A 20,289-nucleotide genomic window follows, 5' to 3' on the forward strand; every position below is an offset into this window, starting at 1 on the left:
TTTTAATTAAATAGACATAATGTAAAATATGTAATAAAAAAGATCATTTTTTAAATTATGACTTTAAAACAGACTAAAATAATCAATTTCTCTCTAAAAATATAGATAAAAAATAGAAAAGAAAAGTTACCTTTTAATATGCCCGATTCGGCTCCATATATGCTTGGCGGTCACGGGTCTACACAAAAAATAAAAGGCTGACTTGATTTTTTTTATTTTTTTATTTTTTTTTTACCATCATTCAATTGATGCTGTTTGGGTTTCAATGGGGTTCGATTCAAAATCCGAAGAATCGTAAATTACTGAATTAATTACCATAAATATAAAATTTCATCTCTCCCACGCAAAATTGATCAGATTGGCATAGAAAAATGATTTATTCCAGAATCGGTCGTTCCTTATCGCGTGCCTCTCGTTCAAGAGTAAGCCACTGTCGAGCCTCCGCTTTTCTCTGTCTCTATACATCTTTTGGGTGGAGTTTATAGATGTTGTTTTCATCGGAGTATTTTTATGTTATTTTACCCTTTTTTTGTGTCTGCAGAATGTGATTGATGGTGTTGATAACGGCAGGTCCTTGTTGTTGAACAAGGAAATTCTTGGAGCTCAGCGTGTATGTAATTCGAATTATATCGGGAATAATCCGTTTCATGGGAAACTAGGGTTTTTCCGGGGTTATTTAGCTACAATAGGAGCCAAAAATGGATCGATTTCTGGATCTTATTTATCAAATTCTAAGTACTTCATCGCAAACTCCCGAATACGTAGATTTTTCTCGAGTGAAGCGCCAAAGAAGAAAAGTAAGAGCTTATTTTTGCTTCTACGTTGACATTTTGGAATTGTGTGCCAAAGGTCGTATCTTTTTAATTTGTTTATCGTGTTTTATGTTGCCAGACTACGAAAATTTTTATCCCAAACAGAAGAAGGAAATTCCGAAACAAAATGAGCAGAAATCTGGTTCAAAAGGTTTGTTATTCTTTCCTTATTTTTTGCACAGACGACGTTCAATGGAATTAATGAGATGTTTAAAGCTGTATTTGTGCAAGTCCGGCAATTATGGCTCGCAGTTAAAATACATAAACCTAAGGGCTAAGCCCCATGGTGGTATGTCTTTTTATCTTTCACCCTGTATTGATTCATTGAACAAATCTTCATCTGGTGTTTCTTCAAACAGTAGCCAGGCATATATTACTCAACTTTTTCCAGATATGTAATTCAACTGGTGCATCGATAAGAGTTTTACTTGTCTTTTTGGAATATGTTTTGCTTCGATTGGCTGGTGATTTTTTTTCCTGTTTCATCTGATTTTGTTCTCCTTATTTGTGATGGCATCACAATAACATTTGAGTGCTTGGAAAGTGTCTTCTGTATAACTTTACGAGTGCCACAAAATTTCCACGATAAGAATTTGAGTTTTGAGATTTTATCGTGGCGCAACATTTGAATGTTCTTAAGTTGCCATACTAAATATCTCGATGACCTTGGTTTGTTCGATCTCAGAGGAAGGAAATACAGATGATCATGGCAATTTTCAGGACACTTTCATGAAGAATTTGCTAAATATTGTCTCACCGATCCTGGCGCTTGCATTGGTTGTTTCATTATTTCCACACATGCCGCACGAAGAGAAACAGGTAATATCATGTTTAATCACTATTTTTAATGCTGAATGAAGAATTGGGGGATTTATATGTTTATAACATATTATATTAATGTTCAAATCCTTGCTCTTCTGGACTTCGGCTAGTTAATATCTGTGTTGTTTTCCATGTCTTTAAATGTAGATGGATAAGTATTCTATATAACTTTTACAATGTAAGTATTTTTAATAGATATTTACAGCCTCTCTCTTGAATACTAATCCGTTGGTTTCTCCAGGAAAAAATCATCGTGATATTTTTTATGAATGTCAAGCAATGGTAATTTTGTGTTGGTAATGATTGCTCACTTGCATTGCATATCATTGTATTTGGATCCTTTGTTTGGTAGTATGGTACAAAAGATTTGGACCTTTAATTGATTGATTACTCTTATTGTAACTTATAACATTCCTTGATGTGATAGGAATAGGCTGCCTGTATCCTGTAATACTTTGAATCTCATGGTTTGACAAAATGGCTAGTTTTACCATTTTTTGTTTGTTTTTACCTGCAAATAATTGTTGAAACAGCTGATCTCCTTTTTTATGCCGTACTCATGCCATCACGCAAGTTTTTCTCCCAAGCTAGTTGAGGTTGGCTGCGTAGACTTTTTTCCTCACTGTGGGTATTTTGTTTGAGCAAATTAATATGAATGTTTTTATGCTCGCCTTAGCTTCTGCCTGTCACATATATTCATCAAGCCTTTGTAAGCTACCTGTCTATTGTTCTTATATAATGGGATCTTGGATGACTCAGATTCGTGTAACTTCAAATGCCATCTAAGTATACTGTCTATGAGGTTTGACTTCAAAAGTAATTGGGCAAGTTATAATGTCCTTTATGCCTGTTCCTTCTTGTGTTGGGAGAGCTTTAATATTAGGATATGTTTAAATAACTCTGATGTTAAGGTCATTTTTCAAACTGTCCTGGCAATGAAATTTGGAGCTGAAGGTGAAATGAGTTAATTGACGTTTTAAAATGTTAAAACATATGTTTCGAAGTTTTTTAATCCCGCTGTATTTTTAACTGAACTGATTGCTCTTCATCTGTTTTTTCAGACTAATCTCCGCCTCTTATGACATTTGCAAAATGGAAATGATAGTTTATGTGGTCAATCCTGCCATCCTGGTTAATTTGGGACCTAGGGTTGCATGATATAATGATTATTGTTTATGGCAATGATAATTCTATAAATTTCTACTTGAGTATGTTGAAATAAATTTATTGACTATAACCTTGCAGATTAGTTTTCAAGAGTTCAAAAACAAGCTGCTGGAACCAGGTTTAGTGGACCATGTAGTCGTGTCTTATAAGTCAGTCGCTAAAGTTTATGTAAGAAGCTCACCACGAAGTCAAAATAGCAATGATCCAACTGAAGAATCTAATTTTGAAGAGCCTGTTGGTGGCCCCCTGGCAAGTGAGAAAACAAGCCAGTATAAATATTATTTTAATATAGGGAGTGTTGATTCGTTTGAAGAAAAGTTGGAGGAAGCCCAGAGAGCATTGGGGATTGACCGACATGATTATGTACCTGTAACTTATGTTTCTGAAATGGTTTGGCTCCAAGAATTAATGAGATTTGCTCCTACAATTTTGTTATTGGGATTCCTATTTTACATGGGTCGGAAAATGCAAGGGGGAATTGGCGTTGGAGGTACTGGCGGAAAGGGCGCACGTGGGATTTTCAACATCGGAAAAGCGCACATCACGAAGGTGGACAAAAATGCAAAAAATAAGGTTTGTCATCAAATCCTACAAGTTTGATCCAAAATGTTTTGAGCCATTTTCCATTCAACGGAAATGGATCTCAATGCTAAAGGTAAAGTCTTTTCTTTTTTCCTTTTTTTTTCAGGTTTATTTTAAAGATGTTGCCGGTTGTGATGAAGCAAAGCAGGAGATTATGGAGTTTGTTCACTTCCTAAAGAACCCTAAGAAGTATGAGGAGCTGGGAGCCAAAATTCCTAAAGGTGCTCTACTGGTTGGACCTCCAGGGACGGGTAAAACGCTTCTAGCAAAAGCGACTGCTGGTGAATCTGCTGTGCCTTTTTTGTCCATATCTGGTTCTGATTTCATGGAAATGTTTGTTGGTGTTGGGCCATCAAGAGTTAGAAACTTGTTTCAAGAGGCAAGGCAATGTGCACCTAGTATCATATTTATTGATGAGATTGATGCAATTGGCAGAGCAAGAGGACGTGGGGGTTTTGCTGGTTCTAATGATGAGCGTGAAAGCACCCTTAACCAGTTGCTTGTAGAAATGGATGGATTTGGAACTACTTCTGGTGTTGTTGTTCTTGCTGGCACCAACAGACCTGATATTTTAGACAAGGCCTTGTTGAGGCCTGGTCGATTTGATCGTCAAATTAGCATAGATAAACCGGATATCAAAGGCCGTGAACAGATATTTCAGATCTACTTGAAGAAGCTTAAACTAGATCATGAACCTCCTTACTATTCTCAGAGACTAGCTGCCCTCACTCCTGGATTTGCTGGAGCAGATATTGCAAATGTTTGCAACGAAGCTGCTTTGATAGCTGCCAGATGCGAGGAAACACTGGTGAAAATGGAACACTTTGATTCAGCGATAGACAGAATCATTGGTGGTCTTGAGAAGAAAAATAAGGTATGTCATTATGAATTAGAACCTTCTTGTTTATTAGGTATAATTGTTCCTAGTTTTTCTACCGCTTGCAGAGCGCTTGTCCAAGACAAATGAGTTTATTTTATGAAATTTTATCCTCTGATCTTCATTTCCTGTATATCATCGGTTAGAGTTTTCACCATAGCTAATTTTAAACAATTGTTTTGGCATTTAAGCCTTAAAGTCATGTTTAATATAAGCAACAGATTGAGGACTACTCGACACTCCTACTTCAGCGATCACTGATAAGTTGCTGTGATTTCAATTATTCATTTAATATGCACTGTTTTCAAAATCATGTGGTGGGAGCCCAATCACTGATTGGGATTATGAAAATAAGAAGAAATCCAATCACTGATTGGGATTATGAAAATAAGAAGAAAATGCTGAATTCAGAATACTGATTTTGGTCGTTTTCTCTAAAAACATAGCAGATCTTAAATTTAATATATTGGTTGAGCATCATGGAAAACTTGAAGAAAGCATTCTCTGTTCACTGTTTGTATGTGTATTTGCTTCACATTTTCATCCGAACAAAATATTGACAATATTATCTTCATGGTAATTTAGAATCTAAATCTGGCATATAATGACGAAAGTTTGCTGGAGTTGGATGGTTGAGTGATGATTTTAAGCTTAGTTGGACGACTTGGAGGGGCGACTTTCATATATAGCTGTAGTTAGCATGTTAAAAACAATTTGATGACAATGTAGCGTTCATTTTGAGACAGTCGAACGATAATGTTAACTAAAGCATACATTTTCTCCATGTAAAGTTGACAGTTGCGCACATTCAATTGCTTCTGGATTTCTTTCAAAGTTTTAAAATTTGTCTGAATTTTTTCCCTTAATTTTCTAGCAATATTTCAATCACGTCCAACTTTTTGCCTGGGATTTTGGTCATGGGCTCTTAAATTATGATGTGTATTTGACATTATGAGAAGTAGTTTCCATACCCGTCCCATTATTATTGAACACTGGATCTATATCGATTCATTTAAAAGCAATTTCTTTCATATGTGGTGCAATGTACTCAAAGCAGCCGATCTCTAATCCTGTTGTTGTATTAATGCATTTTAAAAATATATTCTTTAGATTGACTGGTGCATAATGTTTTTATTATTTCATATTAACCTAATGGGGTTTCTGCAGACTGTGTGATCCCTTCCTTTTAAATTAAGCACAATGTTTTTTTCGCTTTTTTCTTCAACAGGTTATAAGTAAACTGGAAAGGCGGACTGTAGCATACCATGAATCAGGCCATGCTGTAGTCGGTTGGTTTCTGGAACATGCAGAACCCTTGTTGAAGGTGACTATTGTTCCTCATGGTACAGCAGCACTTGGATTTGCCCAGTATGTTCCCAATGAGAACCTACTCATGACTAAAGAACAGCTTTTTGATATGACTTGCATGACCCTTGGTGGGCGTGCTGCTGAACAGGTTGCTAAGTGTTTTAGTTGGCTTGAAAATTGCTTTTGAAATACTTAATTTTGAACAGAACTCTTTCACCTTAAAAAGAATTCCTACTACTCTATACATACAGTCTTTCCAACTCCTGTGCCATTTTTTTGGTTCAGGCATTACTGGGGAAAATATCAACTGGAGCTCAGAATGATTTGGAGAAAGTGACGAAAATGACTTATGCCCAGGTTGCTGTCTACGGTTTTAGTGAGAAAGTAGGCCTTCTGTCGTTTCCACAGAGAGATGATGGATTTGAGATGAGCAAACCTTACAGCAGCAAGACTGCAGCTATTATTGATACTGAGGTGCGGGACTGGGTTTCAAAAGCATACACGCGTACAGTGCAACTAGTAGAGGAACACAAAGAACACGTGGCTCAGATTGCTGAGTTGTTGCTGGAAAAAGAAACTCTTCATCAAGAGGACTTGGTCCAGGTACTTGGTGAGCGTCCTTTCAAATCAAGTGAGATGACGAATTATGACAGATTTAAGCAAGGATTTCAGGAAGAAGAACCAAAGGTTGGGAAAACTGTTGAGGATGGGACGACAGAAGACGACGGGTCTTCACCTCTTGTTCCAGAGGTTGTTCCCACATAAGTTTCCGTTGATCTTTGCTGATTTCTGATGTTGGTTTCTGACATATCTAGAGTGCAAAGTTCTACCTGCACCAATGATGCCTCGGGCTGCTCTTATACTAACTGGAAAAATGCATCGATGCATGCCATAAAACTGTATTATCACTACAAATTTTCTGCATTTGATCATTGTTTCGTTTTAATCTGGTGGAGGGAGGGACTCTGGATTTTAGAGAAGACAACGAGGAGTCGCGGATGTAATTGGTTTGTAAATGAAAATTAGTGACGATAAAAGGGGTTTCTTTGTTCTTTCTCTCATTATGGTCCCAATTTCCCTTGCATTTAATGTAAATATTCAACCGAGTAATGTCTCCCCAGTCTCCAATGCACCAAATTTCGATATAATATCAATAAATTTCTTATTCACCTTATTTGATAATTGATAAATAATTTTTTTACGGAATCTAAACGGTGGGGTTGGGTAAAGACTCTCCCCCGTACTTTCTTTACCCATTCTCGGTCCCGGTAAGAATTGATAATTTTATTTCCCTGCTGATCTCGTACCCGACACGTGGCATAACCTAAATATATTGGATCTTGATTGTTTGGGATCCAGAATCTCGTCAGGTAAGAAGATGATATCTCGATAATTTTTCATGTTGAAGTTCTGTTCAAAAGACTAAAAATACTATCTATAAAAAATTTTAAAAATACTATCTATAAACTTATATTTCTAAAAGTAAAAAAAAAGCTTTCAATTAGAGAAAAAATTATTATGGATACAAATCACAAAATATATACAAATTACAAATTATCGGATAAATTTTGTTAAATAGATGAAAGACATATTGCATCTCATATTTTTCTAGTTAAATAATTATAAAATTAATTAATTAAATTATTTTAAAATCATTTCGTGATTTTACTATTCGATCATTTCAATAATAAAAAATTATTAATTCCACAATTAATTTTTGTATGACCTAAGTCCAATTATTTTAGCTCAATCTGCTAAGAAAATTATTAATAAAAATATATTAATAATATTATTTTGGATTGGCTGTGAATTCCATCGGAAATTCTAGATAACTCGGGTCGGGATTTTCTCGGAACAAGAATGAGGCAAGATTCAGGATGAGTCGAGATTTTGGGAAAGTTTGTTAGGCCTAATCCTACTCGCAATATAGAATTCATAATATGTTCGAATTATTTTTCGATTATAAATTAATATACAATCCAGTTTTCTCAACGACTCAAATTTAATATCCAATTATGACAATGCCAAAAAAAAATCTCATTGACTGGTCAATTTTACATTAACGAACAATTATAGAAAAGTTTCTTGAAATTATTGAACAATTGTAATGGTCGCAATATGATATCGATCGATGTCCAATAATTTCTTGAAGGGCAACAACATAGGAGGAACAAGTTTTTCGACTTTTCTATTGGTCAAAAGGAGTGGCGTGAACTAAAAGAAATGAAATGGAGAATATTTTAGCCTTCGTAAGAATTTTAAGAGCACAAATTAGACTTTGTTCAAGAATTTGATAAATTTTATAGCCAAAAAATTTATTATCGTAGGTTGCGTAAGTCTAGAACCTCTAATTATTTCAAAATTTATTGCTAACAGCCCATTTTTCTAAATAAACACTCTCAAATTACAAAATAATTCATATTACATTAATAAAAAATAAAAACATATTGTAATTAATTTGTATATCTTATCCATTTTTTCTATCTTTATATATTATGCTTGTAACATAAAAAATTATTAAAAAACTTAATTTTAATATTTTTAATTTTGATTCAATCTTTTAATTTTCACATAAAAAAATATGTCCAAAACTTTTGTGAGACAGTTTCGAGGATCGTATTTTGTGAGACAAATATCTTATTTGGGTTGTCCATGAAAAAATATTACTTTTATGTTAAGAGTATTACTTTTTATTGTTAATATCGGTAGGCTTGACATGTCATAAAGATTCGTGTGACCGAATCACAAAAAACCTACTCAAAAAATATTTAATGTCAAATTATATAACGTGTAAGGGTGTTGGTTTAATATATATAGAGTTATGGATGTACACCTGCAAAATTTTTCATTCGAGATTTTCCGATGGATTGGATTGTTACAAAATCACAGGGAGACGTTATCAAATGTCAATTTTACGGGATATAATATAATTTAATTAAAAATAATCTTTTGTGAGACTGATCTCACGAATCTTTATCTGTGAGACGGGTCAACCTCTACCGATATTCACAATAAAAAATAATACTCTTAACATAAAAAGTAATATTTTTTCGTGGATTATCCAAATAAGAGATCGGTCTCACAAAATACGACCTGTGAGACCGTTTCACACAGATTTTTACCTTCGATCAAATTGATAAAAAAATATTTTTTATGTTTAAAATATTAATTTAGAAATAATAATTTGAGCTGTCTCTGTTTTTGGAATATTACGCTTTGATATTTTAAGATATTCATTGGGAGCATCCAAACATGATTTTACACGTTTGTAGTCGCTTTTGGTTTCCCACCCTTTCCAAAAATGACATATAAACCCATTTCTCTCTATTTAAACTCCCTTCTTCGCCTGCTTCTCTTTAGCGATCACGAAGCGATTTCTAACTCTTTCAGAAGAATTAAGACATTTTCTTGAAATATCCGCGTTTGGAACTTAATCTGGTACCTTTTTCTGGGTTCGCATTCCTTTTCAGTAGATTTTGTGTAGAGTTACTTTTTTGAGTGGGTGTGGTTTCTGTAAATGCACACTGAACATCATAGTTTCGATTATTTTAGGTGTTTTGATGTATCTTCTTGTTGAGTGTTAAATGTAAAATCACCTACATTGATGTGTTTATGAATTTTGAAAATTCCTGGGTTTAGTTTGTCGCATGTGTGGTGCAGATCAGTTATTTATTGAAATTCATTTCAGAATGAAGAACCCTCATTTTACGTGATTGTTCTACCTTTTTCGTTTCTATTTGTGCGGATTTCTTTTGGGTGCTTGGTTTGGCGTGATCATGTGATTATTTTCTGAAATCGTTAAAAAAAAAAACTCTTGCTTTCTTGACCTTAAGTTTAGAGAAAAGTCCATTAAAAACTTATTAGATCATATCTATCTTTTCTGGTTATTACTTATTATTGACAGATGCTAATGGCTTGTTGTTGTCTCATTTTTATAAAAATATAATGTGGTAGGAATGGAAACAAGACTTTGGTTTTTAGTGATCAAAAACCTTATCTTGTATGAAATTATTTGAAATTGAAAACTCGGGAGATGAAAGAATATGATTTTTAGATAAATTACGCATGAAAAACACTTAAATGTTATTTTACGCAATGATAAACTGAATGGACTGTATATGCTGGTTCTTTTTTGTTTAAATTTCGTTATTTACTTGAGATTTCTTTATTTTATTTCCAGTTTTCAATTGCTATTAAATTGAAATGGAGAATCAAGATTGCTACCGTAAAGTTACAGAGCCAAAATATGAATGCATCCTATTTGGTGAGTTTTTCAGGGTACGATATATGAGTGAATCATATAATAAATATTCAATGGTTATATAATCAGAATTTCAAATTTTCTTGCTACATTTGCAGATGTTGATGATACCCTTTATCCCCTGAGTTCTGGTATATCAGTTGAATGCACCAAGAACATCATAGGTAATATGTTAATAATGTTTTTTTATATAATTTGTGGAAGTGGTGTAATTTCATTTTTGTTATTCGATCATTGACTTCTCATTTGATGTTTTGATTTAGAGTATATGATCAATAAGCTTCAGATAGATGAGCACAAAGCTCCAGAAATGTGTGCTCTATTGTACAAGGATTATGGTACAACTATGGCCGGTCTTAGGGTATGTGTTCTTGAATTTTTTTTATAAATGCCACATTTGACAATGAACGGGACTGAAGAGAAACGATTTACTATTGAATCAGAACTTATAACATGATAATTTAAAAATCTTTTATTTCTTTCAGGCTGTTGGATACAATTTTGATTATGATGATTATCACAGGTACTTATTGTTCCTTTTAAATCTTCTTGTTTTGTTTTGAATTCTAGCATCTTTTTTGTTAAGAAATGTACAGAGGATGAGTGATCGTTTCTGCACTCTCCTTTATAGCAAAATCATTATCAAAGTTTAATGTCGTCAATGGATTTCTTATCTTACTGAAAAAATACATAAATTCAGAAATTGTAATGATATGCCACATGTCATTATTATATCCTTACAAGCATTTGCATCTCATTTCCTTTGTAATGAAACAAATGTGGAAACGTATTCCTTGCTGTTCTTCATAACGGGATCAAAGAGATTGTACCTGTCAAATTTCGTCTGTGGAAAAGTGTTCAAGAAACCATATTCTTATGTGCAGCTTTGTGCATGGGAGATTACCTTATGAATGGCTAAAGCCCGATCACACATTAAGGAGTCATCTGCATAGCTTACCGATAAGAAAAGTTGTAAGTTCCTTAGTTCTAGTATGTTGAAGTGAATACATTCAAAACATAAATGTCTGGACTTTGACAATGTCAATTAATACAGATTTTTTCAAACGGAAACAAGGCTCATGTCGATCAAATTCTTAGCCGGCTAGGAATAGAGGATTGCTTTGACGATATTATATCTTTTGAGACGTTGAATCCTACTCACAAGGATGTAGTAGTTGATGATAATTTTTATGGTGCGTTGAAAAGATGGAAGAGCATTTTGCAGTTTGTATGGCTTTATGCTTATATTTGACTGCTTTCTTGATTTTCTCTTGCTCTAGGACTCCCCAAGTCCTCGATTGTGTGCAAACCATTTGAAAATGCATTTGAACAAGCTTTTAAGATCGCAGATATTAATCCTCACAAAACGGTAGGAGATAAAGCATACTTTATTCCCAGTTTTTTCTTGGCATATCTTACCGACTGATACATCCATTTGTATACTTTTACAATATATCTTACATCATAAAACCCTACTTTTTACCTTGCCTTAGACTACATAACACCGATTTAATTTATTTTTCCAGTTGTTCTTTGATGACTCGATTCGAAATCTACAAACAGCAAAAGCCCTTGGCCTACAAACCGTTCTGGTGAGTCGAATAATGTGAAACTTCTTTCTGGCGGTTTTGAATCCACCACTCCCCCACAGGAGAAAAACTAGAGCAATAAAGTATCAAATGTGTACAATTTTTGCTGAGTACTTCGTATTTTTTGAACAAGGTTGGCAACTCTCATAGGGCAAAAGGTGTAGATTATTCATTGAAAAGCATTCACAATATGAAGGAGGCCTTGCCAGAGCTGTGGGAAGCCAGAGAGAAGATGGATACTCTCCATTCTGAGAAGGTTTCTCTAGAGACTTGTGTGAGAGCTTGAACATGGTGAAACTATTAATAGATCGAGAACATATAAATTTAAACTTCTTGTTTTCACTCTTTCATTTTCCTGTATTTCTTCATTGTATTGGAAAATATATATCATCACGGTTGTTTTTACAATTCCTAACTGTATTGCTGGGCTTAATGGATGTGGATTTCATCGTCCATCTAATCACTCTAATAACAGTAGCCATTTTCTCGTTCTCTACCTCATATTAGAGTTGTTTTGCATCCATTTAGCCATTAAAACTATTTATATTGAGAATCCATGACTATCCAATTATCCTTACTGCAATGCCACACCACATAACAATTTTTTGAGATATCTTTACCGTCTGCTATAATTTTTTGGTAGATTTTGGTACATAACACATTTTAAATATCTTGTATTCGGCGATGAAGATTTTGGTACACCAGTTAACGAAACCCAAATGGGCCCATAATTATTAAAACTATGGCATGATTATTTCCACAATTTCATCACACGATATTCTTGTTTCGAGTTGGAGGACACGTCACATGGGTTCCTAATTCTTGGTCTTTTTTTTTTATAAAAAAAATCAATACTCTATGAAATTTATTATTCTTTAACAAAATAGTTACAATCGTCCATAAGGGCATCCGCATCCGTCGGAATTAATCCATGTTAAGAACTCTCCATCTCATCAAAAATGATAGGGTCCACGAGCCACATATTCATTACATTAACACTTCCTCATTATTAACACACACCCACATTCATTTAATTTCAACTTTCATTATTTATGGGTCCCACTGTCCACTTACTCATTTTTTTTATTTTTAATATTTCAATATCTTTCTAATATTTTTAAAATTTTACAACAAATATTACTAAAAATAAATAGTATTATTATTTTAAAAATAACTTAATTCCAATATTCATTAAAATATTATTAAGAAATGAAAAAAAAGTTGGACTCTTTTATTTAAAATATTATTCAACACAATCTCTTTAAAAAAAACACAAAATACAAAGAAAACGAATTACGATAATCGAATATAGCCGTTGGTGCATAATTTTGCCGTTTGAAAATAGCCGTTGGTGATAATTAGCGACGGTTTTTGAAAAACCGTCGCACATAGCGACGGGTGTAAAAAAAAGGTCGCAAATAGCAACCTTTTTTTAAAAAAAACAGACGCTTTTCACTTTGCGACGGTTTACGAAAAACCGTCGCAAAGTTGCGATGGTTTACGAAAAACCGTCGCAAATTTCGAAATAACGCCGTTCATTCTGATGAATTTCTTGGCTGCCATGTCAGCCAAGATTATTAATTCTTGCGCCCACATTGGTGGGCGAAAATTAACGAGTGTTATTAACACCCATTAACCAACCAATGTGGGTGCCCTAATGATGCTATTGATAAAATTAAGAATTATATTAGAAATATAAAAAAAAAAGCACGGTGGAGAGTCGTTTCAACAAATGTGTGGACAACTCTATTTGCTTTTTTCCTAACATGTTCAATTTTGTGCATGATCCGAATAAATGCACGACAAGCTGTGATAGTGAGATCAAACTAGGTGAGGTCTAGTGCATTAAAATATATCATATCGATTGAGATCTTTGAATCAGTCTCCGCAATTACTTTGTCGAAACCCAAATTTTTTATCCAACTTAAGAGCCTTGTAGATTACAAGTGTTGTTCCTTGATGATAATCTCTTTTGCATATTATAAAAGAACCATTTGATTATCGAATAACCATACCAACAACGAAAGATATTTTATGAGTAGCAAAGCCCGCATCCACATTACACTTGACAAAAAGTTCCATCTGTTTCTGCCAGATTACATTTGGGTGCGATGTATGTTGCCGTCTCGGATGCACATCGATCGTTATTACAGCAAATCATTCCTTAAAGATGTAAGTGGCGTACTTAATGGTCTAGTTTGCGGTAGGAGAAATGCTATTCTAAAATATCTCGTTGCACGAGTGTCAAATGACACACAAAATCATTACAAATATATGTCTCCTATCCGCGTCCAATCTTCCCAAATGTGAAATAACCATTCCGCAAAATTCTCAATCTCATGAGGAACTGAATACACCTCATTCTTCACTGAAAGAAAACTCCCAGCATGCTTGAGCAAACTTACCATTATAAAACAAGTGCCAAAACCTGTTATATCGCAGGGTCACAACGAGACGCCATACAAATGTTTTCACCTTGGGGGGAATTTTAATTCCCATTACTGGTCTCATGCACCCGATCAATTTTGTGAGACATATATTTTGGTTATATACGGTTAATTCATCTTTTTTTTTATTCACAAAACTCATTTAGACGTCTCATATGTCAATTTTGTGAGACAGATATATAACTCGACTTAAGCTAAGAAAAGTATTACATGTTATGCTAAAAGTATTATTTTTTATTTTACACATGGATCAGATTGATCTGTCTTACAAAAATAAATATGTAAAATTATCTCACCAAATATCTAAATCTTTTCTCTTTATATGATATATATATATAATCTTCCTCCATCAAAAGAGATGCTACCGACTTTATTATCATACCTGTACTTTTATATCTTCAAAATAAAACAAGAGATGCTACCCACTTTATTATCATACCTGTACTTTTATATCTTCAAAATAAAACATTTTTTTTATTTTTATTTTTTAAAATTAGCATCATATATGTGTGTATATAGAAGATAAATATTCCATTTGAATCGATGGATATATGTCTCTAAAGATTAATCTAACCCAATAAAAAACTTTAACGAGTTTAAGGAAATTGATAATCTCTTTGAAAAGTAACATCTATATTTTACACGTGAAGTTAGGTCATTCGAAGGTAGCAGAAAAGTAATACTCTTCTGTCTGTCTGTCATGAAAAAAAACTTGAAACGCAAAACCTATTTTAAGTAGCATCTATAGTATGTCTATTCAACATATCGATGATGGAAGACGGGGCGGGAAAGGGATCAAAATGGTTGGCACTAATGGCATAGGATAATGCAGCCACTTGGTTTCGTCTATAAATGTAGGCAAGCTATTTTAATTTCAATTTATCTGATTAATCTTTTCCATTTTCAGTAAAATTTATATCATCCTATTTTGTGGGCGACTTTGGTCTCCTGTCGCTAAAATGCAACTCACACTACTTTTCTCTTCTCCATTTTCAATTAACATATTCCAAAATACCCAAGCCTCCATCCATTTCTCCAAATAATGGGTTTCTTCTTCATGCGCGTGTGTATAAAAATTCATGTATGTTTGTGTGAATGTATATACGTATATACAAGCCTAGCTCCTGTCATCCCGATTGCTAGACCTAGACACCGGCTATATGGTTGCATTTAACATCACAGAACGATGGATGTTGTGTCATATTTTTTGGTTCTTACATATACTATAATATCCGAGCCCGTCCTGTTGAATATTGTGAGAATAGCGTAAATAAGTAGCTTTTTAAGTGCATATAAGGAATCATTCTAGCAAATTGAGAACAAAATAAAATAGTGTTAGCATAGTCCATCACAGACAGTAATGCTTGTGCTGTCAGTGGACCAAAGGTTCCTAATATTTACCAATATATATGTGTATGCACCTCACTGCACTCAAAGTACAGCTTCCTTGGGATAGGAAACAAGCTCTGAGAGGTCAGCCCAAGCCATGTGCGGCTAACAAAATTTCTTTTAGGATTACAATACAATAAATACATCAATACATCAAACTGTCAGATCAAACAATGTATACTAAGATTAAAAAATCACCAGTTCAATGATACATTCACAATCAATATCCGAAGAAGTACTTGAACAATACAAAATCTAGTAAAAACACACAACTAGGCCAGGTTAATTAAGTCCTAACACCCTCGTCATCTTACCAAAGAGTAAAGAACCAGGATTTTCACCTTTAATTTTATTGGAAATTCTAGGCAGGGATCCAGCACGATATCGCATACATGATCCGGCCTTTCCATCCCTGTAACATCCAATTTCCATCTTCATCGCACAGGAAATCTTTATGATAACCCGCTGCAACCTTATGCTTCAGTTTCTTCATAATCTCTTGTTTCAAGGGGAGTGGTTTGAAACCAGCCCTTAAATGGCGTACTTGCCACTGCTTGTACGTCTCAGGTCTCTCCACCCTCTCTGCTCCCTCGCATGCAATGACATTTATTACTTCACGGCCAGAAAAATATTGTTCAAAATTTGTTCTCTCTGGATTATCGCGAGGTAAGGTAGAGTCAAACATATCGAATAGAGCAGAATAATGGAAGAGAGCCTCCCTGAAACGTGTGACAAAAAATGGGGAACTATATGATCCGTTAGATACGGCATTGACAAAAATATTTGGTTTCAAATCCCTAATCAAGTTGAGAACCGCATCCCTTGGACTGTTGTCCACCACGGTTTCATCAAGCAATGTCCCGAACCGTAACAGACAGTTCACTGCAAGAACCTCACCACTTCTAATTTTCAAGTCTTCGATTTTGATCGCCTCCCAATTCTGTATTGCTATGGCTTGGTACTCAAACGGCACTCCAAAACGTTCACAATACTTTTTCAAGCGGGACCCCGTCTCTTCTATTAGTTCTTCCGGTCTGAAACCGGGTTGTGGAAGCTCAATTCCGGTTATCCGCAACTTAGGAGGCCCACCAGGTCTCTGTGACAGATGTTGGATGAGAATAGGCCACTGGAAACCGTAAAGAATGCCAAAATCTATGATGTGCAGTGTATTTGCTTCTGATGCCACCGATCCAATCATCTTATTTGCTAAGATAATGCATGTTTTCTTGAATGGAGATGCTTCAAGATAAACCTGATAGGCTTTTAACTTCTCAACAGCCGTAATCTTCTTGCGAGCAAGGGAAGCATACAGCTCGGTCCCAGTGCCTGCCAGGCGTGCCTCGAGTCCAGAGCCGAATACAGTAGCCAACCTTTGATATACATCACCCGTATTAGAAGAGTGATTCTTGATCTGTTTTAGTTGCTCGTACGCTGTCCTACGATCATCAGAAGCCACAGCCTGAGCACAGTTTATCAAAAGGGTCCTCAAATCAACTGTTTCCCGTTTTTTCTCATTTTTCTTTGCACGAGTTCTTCCACCAGTTGATCCATTTGGCAGAAGAGCTTGTTGACTTGTTGTGTCCACCGGACTTGGAAAATTAGCATTGGTATCGCAACAACCATCACGGAAAAGCAGAACTCTGTCGAACATCTCAGACAACTCAACATCTTCTTTGTAATTAGCTGGTTGTTTTCTGCTTCTCTCAACATTTTCAGAATCACTATCATCTCGATGCTGATGCTTGCGTCCCCTCGAACCATTATGCAACTGCAAAGTTTTGTCTTCTTCTACCTTTTCCACAGAATCAAGTGAGATGATTTCTGCTTTTTGTGGTAACTCATATTGCTCCAAATCTATTATCAACTGATTTTCAGTCGGTAGGAACTTATTAGCTTCTTCACGTCCTATCTTGAACTGCAAGATCGACTCGCTATCGCTAATCATACTCGGAAATACACCCGTTCCTTCAGAAAGGTTCGCCTGGAAGTTTGCATTATCATTGAAACCGTAGAGCGCAGAATATGAGAGCTGTGATCCGACTTGCTTGGATGAATTGGATAACAAATCAAGAAGATAAGTCTGTTCGAATGACGAATTATAATCACCGGGATCCACAATCCATTGAGAATCATTGGAATAACTACCGCTATTACTACTGCTTGTATTCTCACCAGAACTCCCGAAAAAGCTTTCAGGGCTATCCGAAATTTGATCAACCACGTTCTCAACAGGGTCTTTTTGCCCAAGAATTTCATACAGGGATTTCTCGGTAGCCTGTAGAGCTAGAGGATCATGAAACATGCTCGGCTTTTCTTCCATGTTCTCTTCTATCAGTATTTGGTTGAGGAATTTTAGAACCGGATCTGAATTTTGATCGTCTGGAGACTCTGCATCATAGCTTGAAGTTGATGATGGAACGAAGTTTAAAGAGTTCGGGCTTAATGGAAGGAAAGGAATATCCAGGACATCAAGGTCCAGAGATTCACGCTTAAGCTCATTGATTGAGTGTGCAGATTGCTCACGAGTGGATAAGAAATCTTCATCGTCGAATTTCAATCCATTTATAGGGTCGTTTAGTCCACTGAATTGGTATTCCATGACCCCCGAAATTCCTATTTCAGATAACACATCATTCCTGAGTGAGTCAAACTAAAGTAACTTGTTTCACAGGACAAATAGAAGAGGAGGAAACTCAAACTGCTTATCAAGTAAAATTGAAATTCTCAAAATCTTCCAAACTAAAAATCAGATGGAACTCACGTTATTCATCCGTCTATCCTCCGCACCAAGCAGTTCCTAAAAGAACTATTTCCACACCAACCCCGCAAGACAGAGTCTTTACTCTACCCAAAAAAACACCAAAATTCTATGAAGAACCCGAAAGCACAAGAAGAAAATTACCTCGCACACTTTGCACACAATCCAACTTGACAAAAACCGTAAAATACATGTTTAAAACTCGCATTTCCATAAAAAAAAAAACCCTCGTATTTGGACATTTTGACAAAGAAGATAGCACAGGAAAATCAAATCACAAGGTGTGATAATACAAAACCAAAAGAAAATAAAATTAAAGAACACGGCTCACCAACTTTTCTGTTGTAACAGATTATGAACAAATACAATCTTCAAAAAGGTATTCATAAAAATTACATAAAAAAGTAAACAATATAACCGAGACATACCCACAACAAAAACAGGAGTTAAACGCGTACCTTAGATTTTTTTTTATGAAATAAATGATGGTGGGCAAAGTTAACAAATCTGCAGTAGGGTACAGCGTGCGATGCAGACTGAATTTATTTGGCAAAGCGGAGGTTTGGCAAAGTGGAGGAAATAAGTAGTGAAAGTATGTCTCTCAGAGATTATATAGAATTAATAAATAAACAAGAACCTAATAAAAAAGAAAAAGAAAAATGTTTGCTTTTTCTCCAAGGTGAAGTTGAAGCTTCGATGAAGGAGAGAATAGATGCACCCAACCACTCTCACATCATTCGGTCAAATCTTATCATCTTCATTTTTCGATCCAGTTCCTGGCCATGATGTTGACTTTGCAACCTTTTCAAACCCAGGAGAAAATAATTCTCAAGCATAATCTATTATCTATTTTCGGTAAAGAAATAATATAGCATAATTGATTCATTTTTATATGAAAATATCTTTATATAAATAACCACTTTCAATATTTAAATTGTTTTTTTTTTTTCAATTTTCACCATATTAGTTTTTAATATTCGAAGATTTTAAAAACATATTATATTTATACAGTATTATTATAAGAAAAAACATGAGAAAAATTTTGATAAAATAAAATATTATATCAACACAATATATTTTATATAAAAATAAAATTATAATTTACATTAAATTTATAAAAATACACGCATCACATGTGTAAAATATATCTACTGCTAAATTTAAAGTAACAAAACAAATTATCGAAATTTACATGCGACATATCCAAGGTCTAATCCATCATAGTAGAAATTATCCTATTGTATTGTGTTGGATAAATAGTAAGAAGTGAATGAAATAAAGTGAGAGTTGTCTCATATTTAAAAACGTGTCAAAAATAATCTTTTTTATTAGCTAAAAGTTTGAGCTAAATGTTTGGGACAACTAGGGATACTAGAAGTTTTTAGGAGGAGGAAGACGCTGATTGGCTGTGCCTCGGTGAAACACACATGCGCGGCCGGCCGGCTCGGCCCGACCTGGTGTGTTGTGGTGCGGCCTCTTGACCATATTAATTTTTGGGACAAAATTTATTTGCGACTGTATCTATATATACATAGATAATCAAATCACATATTGATCAAAATATTTCTATAAGTATTCTTATTTCGATATGTATTTCTTGTTAACCATATATCGAAATAAGAACATGTATACAAATATTTTAATCAATATATGATTTGATTATCATTCGTAGATGAAATAGTTATTTTCGTCATTAAAATAGGAATAATATTTTCAAAGATACAAATTATTTGGAAATATTTATACTTCCGACACAGAGAAGATGAAATCGGTCTCCTGTTTTAATAGTAATCAGACAAAGATTCCAAGAATATATATTTATATTCATGTGGACTTGTCTAAACACGTGAATAATAATTTGTACCAAAGCAGCAAAGGATCCAAAGAATATGAATTTTTCCAATTGATCATCTGAGTCATAATCATTACATTGAATTTTATTCAAATTTTCTTCCACTGAAAGTCCGGCTGCCTTGAAACTTTCATGAAACAATTTCAGGTTCCTTTTATTTTTACACTTGCTCCATACACGTACATTTTAAACAGACGCGGACAAACAGTATCAAAAACATTTTCTCACGTAACAAAAATGACATATTTATAATCATTGGATCAACTCTATATGGTCAAATAAATCCATATGTACAAAATCATATATCTACTGCATGGATAGTTATGAAAATAATATTGTTCGAATTTCGTTTCTGAAATATAACTCTCTCAAATGTATTTTTTGTGTACTCAAATATAATTGAAGATATTTATTTTCAAAACCAA

The 20,289-nt window shown here is 34.4% G+C and overlaps 3 protein-coding genes across 6 annotated transcripts; 2 read left to right on the forward strand and 1 right to left on the reverse strand.

Moving 5' to 3' along the window:
* The first annotated feature begins 235 nt into the window (after nucleotides 1-235).
* LOC142553441 (ATP-dependent zinc metalloprotease FTSH 3, mitochondrial-like) lies at nucleotides 236-6,737 on the forward strand. The gene is made up of 8 exons (XM_075663692.1): nucleotides 236-422; nucleotides 542-797; nucleotides 892-963; nucleotides 1,498-1,631; nucleotides 2,880-3,374; nucleotides 3,490-4,257; nucleotides 5,489-5,716; nucleotides 5,854-6,737. Exons 1-8 carry the CDS (start codon nucleotides 372-374, stop codon nucleotides 6,331-6,333), a joined length of 2,484 nt encoding a protein of 827 aa, XP_075519807.1. The 5' UTR covers nucleotides 236-371; the 3' UTR covers nucleotides 6,334-6,737.
* Nucleotides 6,738-8,824: 2,087 nt separating this feature from the next.
* Nucleotides 8,825-11,910, forward strand: LOC142554479 (uncharacterized protein C24B11.05-like). The gene is made up of 10 exons (XM_075665147.1): nucleotides 8,825-9,006; nucleotides 9,749-9,832; nucleotides 9,928-9,993; nucleotides 10,093-10,190; nucleotides 10,315-10,352; nucleotides 10,714-10,801; nucleotides 10,884-11,022; nucleotides 11,110-11,198; nucleotides 11,356-11,421; nucleotides 11,552-11,910. Exons 2-10 carry the CDS (start codon nucleotides 9,772-9,774, stop codon nucleotides 11,702-11,704), a joined length of 798 nt encoding a protein of 265 aa, XP_075521262.1. The 5' UTR covers nucleotides 8,825-9,006; nucleotides 9,749-9,771; the 3' UTR covers nucleotides 11,705-11,910.
* Nucleotides 11,911-15,413: 3,503 nt separating this feature from the next.
* Nucleotides 15,414-18,781, reverse strand: LOC142553442 (scarecrow-like protein 14). 4 transcript variants are annotated; one of them, XM_075663695.1, is made up of 3 exons: nucleotides 18,465-18,781; nucleotides 18,016-18,091; nucleotides 15,414-17,867 (listed from the first exon to the last, which is right to left on the reverse strand). In XM_075663695.1, exon 3 carries the CDS (start codon nucleotides 17,851-17,853, stop codon nucleotides 15,616-15,618), a length of 2,238 nt encoding a protein of 745 aa, XP_075519810.1. In that variant the 5' UTR covers nucleotides 17,854-17,867; nucleotides 18,016-18,091; nucleotides 18,465-18,781; the 3' UTR covers nucleotides 15,414-15,615. The 4 variants fall into 4 exon arrangements, with proteins under 4 accessions (XP_075519810.1, XP_075519811.1, XP_075519812.1 ...); XM_075663696.1 differs by lacking the exon at nucleotides 18,016-18,091 and having other exon boundaries at nucleotides 18,471-18,781; XM_075663697.1 differs by lacking the exons at nucleotides 18,016-18,091; nucleotides 18,465-18,781 and adding an exon at nucleotides 18,344-18,459.
* Between the last annotated feature and the right edge of the window lie 1,508 nt (nucleotides 18,782-20,289).

Source organism: Primulina tabacum, chromosome 8, assembly GCF_025594145.1.
Source record: "Primulina tabacum isolate GXHZ01 chromosome 8, ASM2559414v2, whole genome shotgun sequence".
NCBI lineage: Eukaryota > Viridiplantae > Streptophyta > Magnoliopsida > Lamiales > Gesneriaceae > Primulina > Primulina tabacum.

Excerpts from the sequence above, each read along its gene's own strand:
- LOC142553441 (XM_075663692.1), top strand. The coding sequence starts at position 372 with ATGATTTATTCCAGAATCGGTCGTTCCTTATCGCGTGCCTCTCGTTCA. Across the intron at positions 964-1,497 it reads GCAGAAATCTGGTTCAAAAG|AGGAAGGAAATACAGATGAT; the intron begins GTTTGTTATTCT and ends GTTCGATCTCAG. Across the intron at positions 4,258-5,488 it reads GTCTTGAGAAGAAAAATAAG|GTTATAAGTAAACTGGAAAG; the intron begins GTATGTCATTAT and ends TTTCTTCAACAG.
- LOC142554479 (XM_075665147.1), top strand. The coding sequence starts at position 9,772 with ATGGAGAATCAAGATTGCTACCGTAAAGTTACAGAGCCAAAATATGAA. Across the intron at positions 11,023-11,109 it reads AGTTGATGATAATTTTTATG|GACTCCCCAAGTCCTCGATT; the intron begins GTGCGTTGAAAA and ends CTCTTGCTCTAG. Across the intron at positions 11,199-11,355 it reads ATATTAATCCTCACAAAACG|TTGTTCTTTGATGACTCGAT; the intron begins GTAGGAGATAAA and ends TTATTTTTCCAG.
- LOC142553442 (XM_075663696.1), bottom strand. The coding sequence starts at position 17,853 with ATGGAATACCAATTCAGTGGACTAAACGACCCTATAAATGGATTGAAA.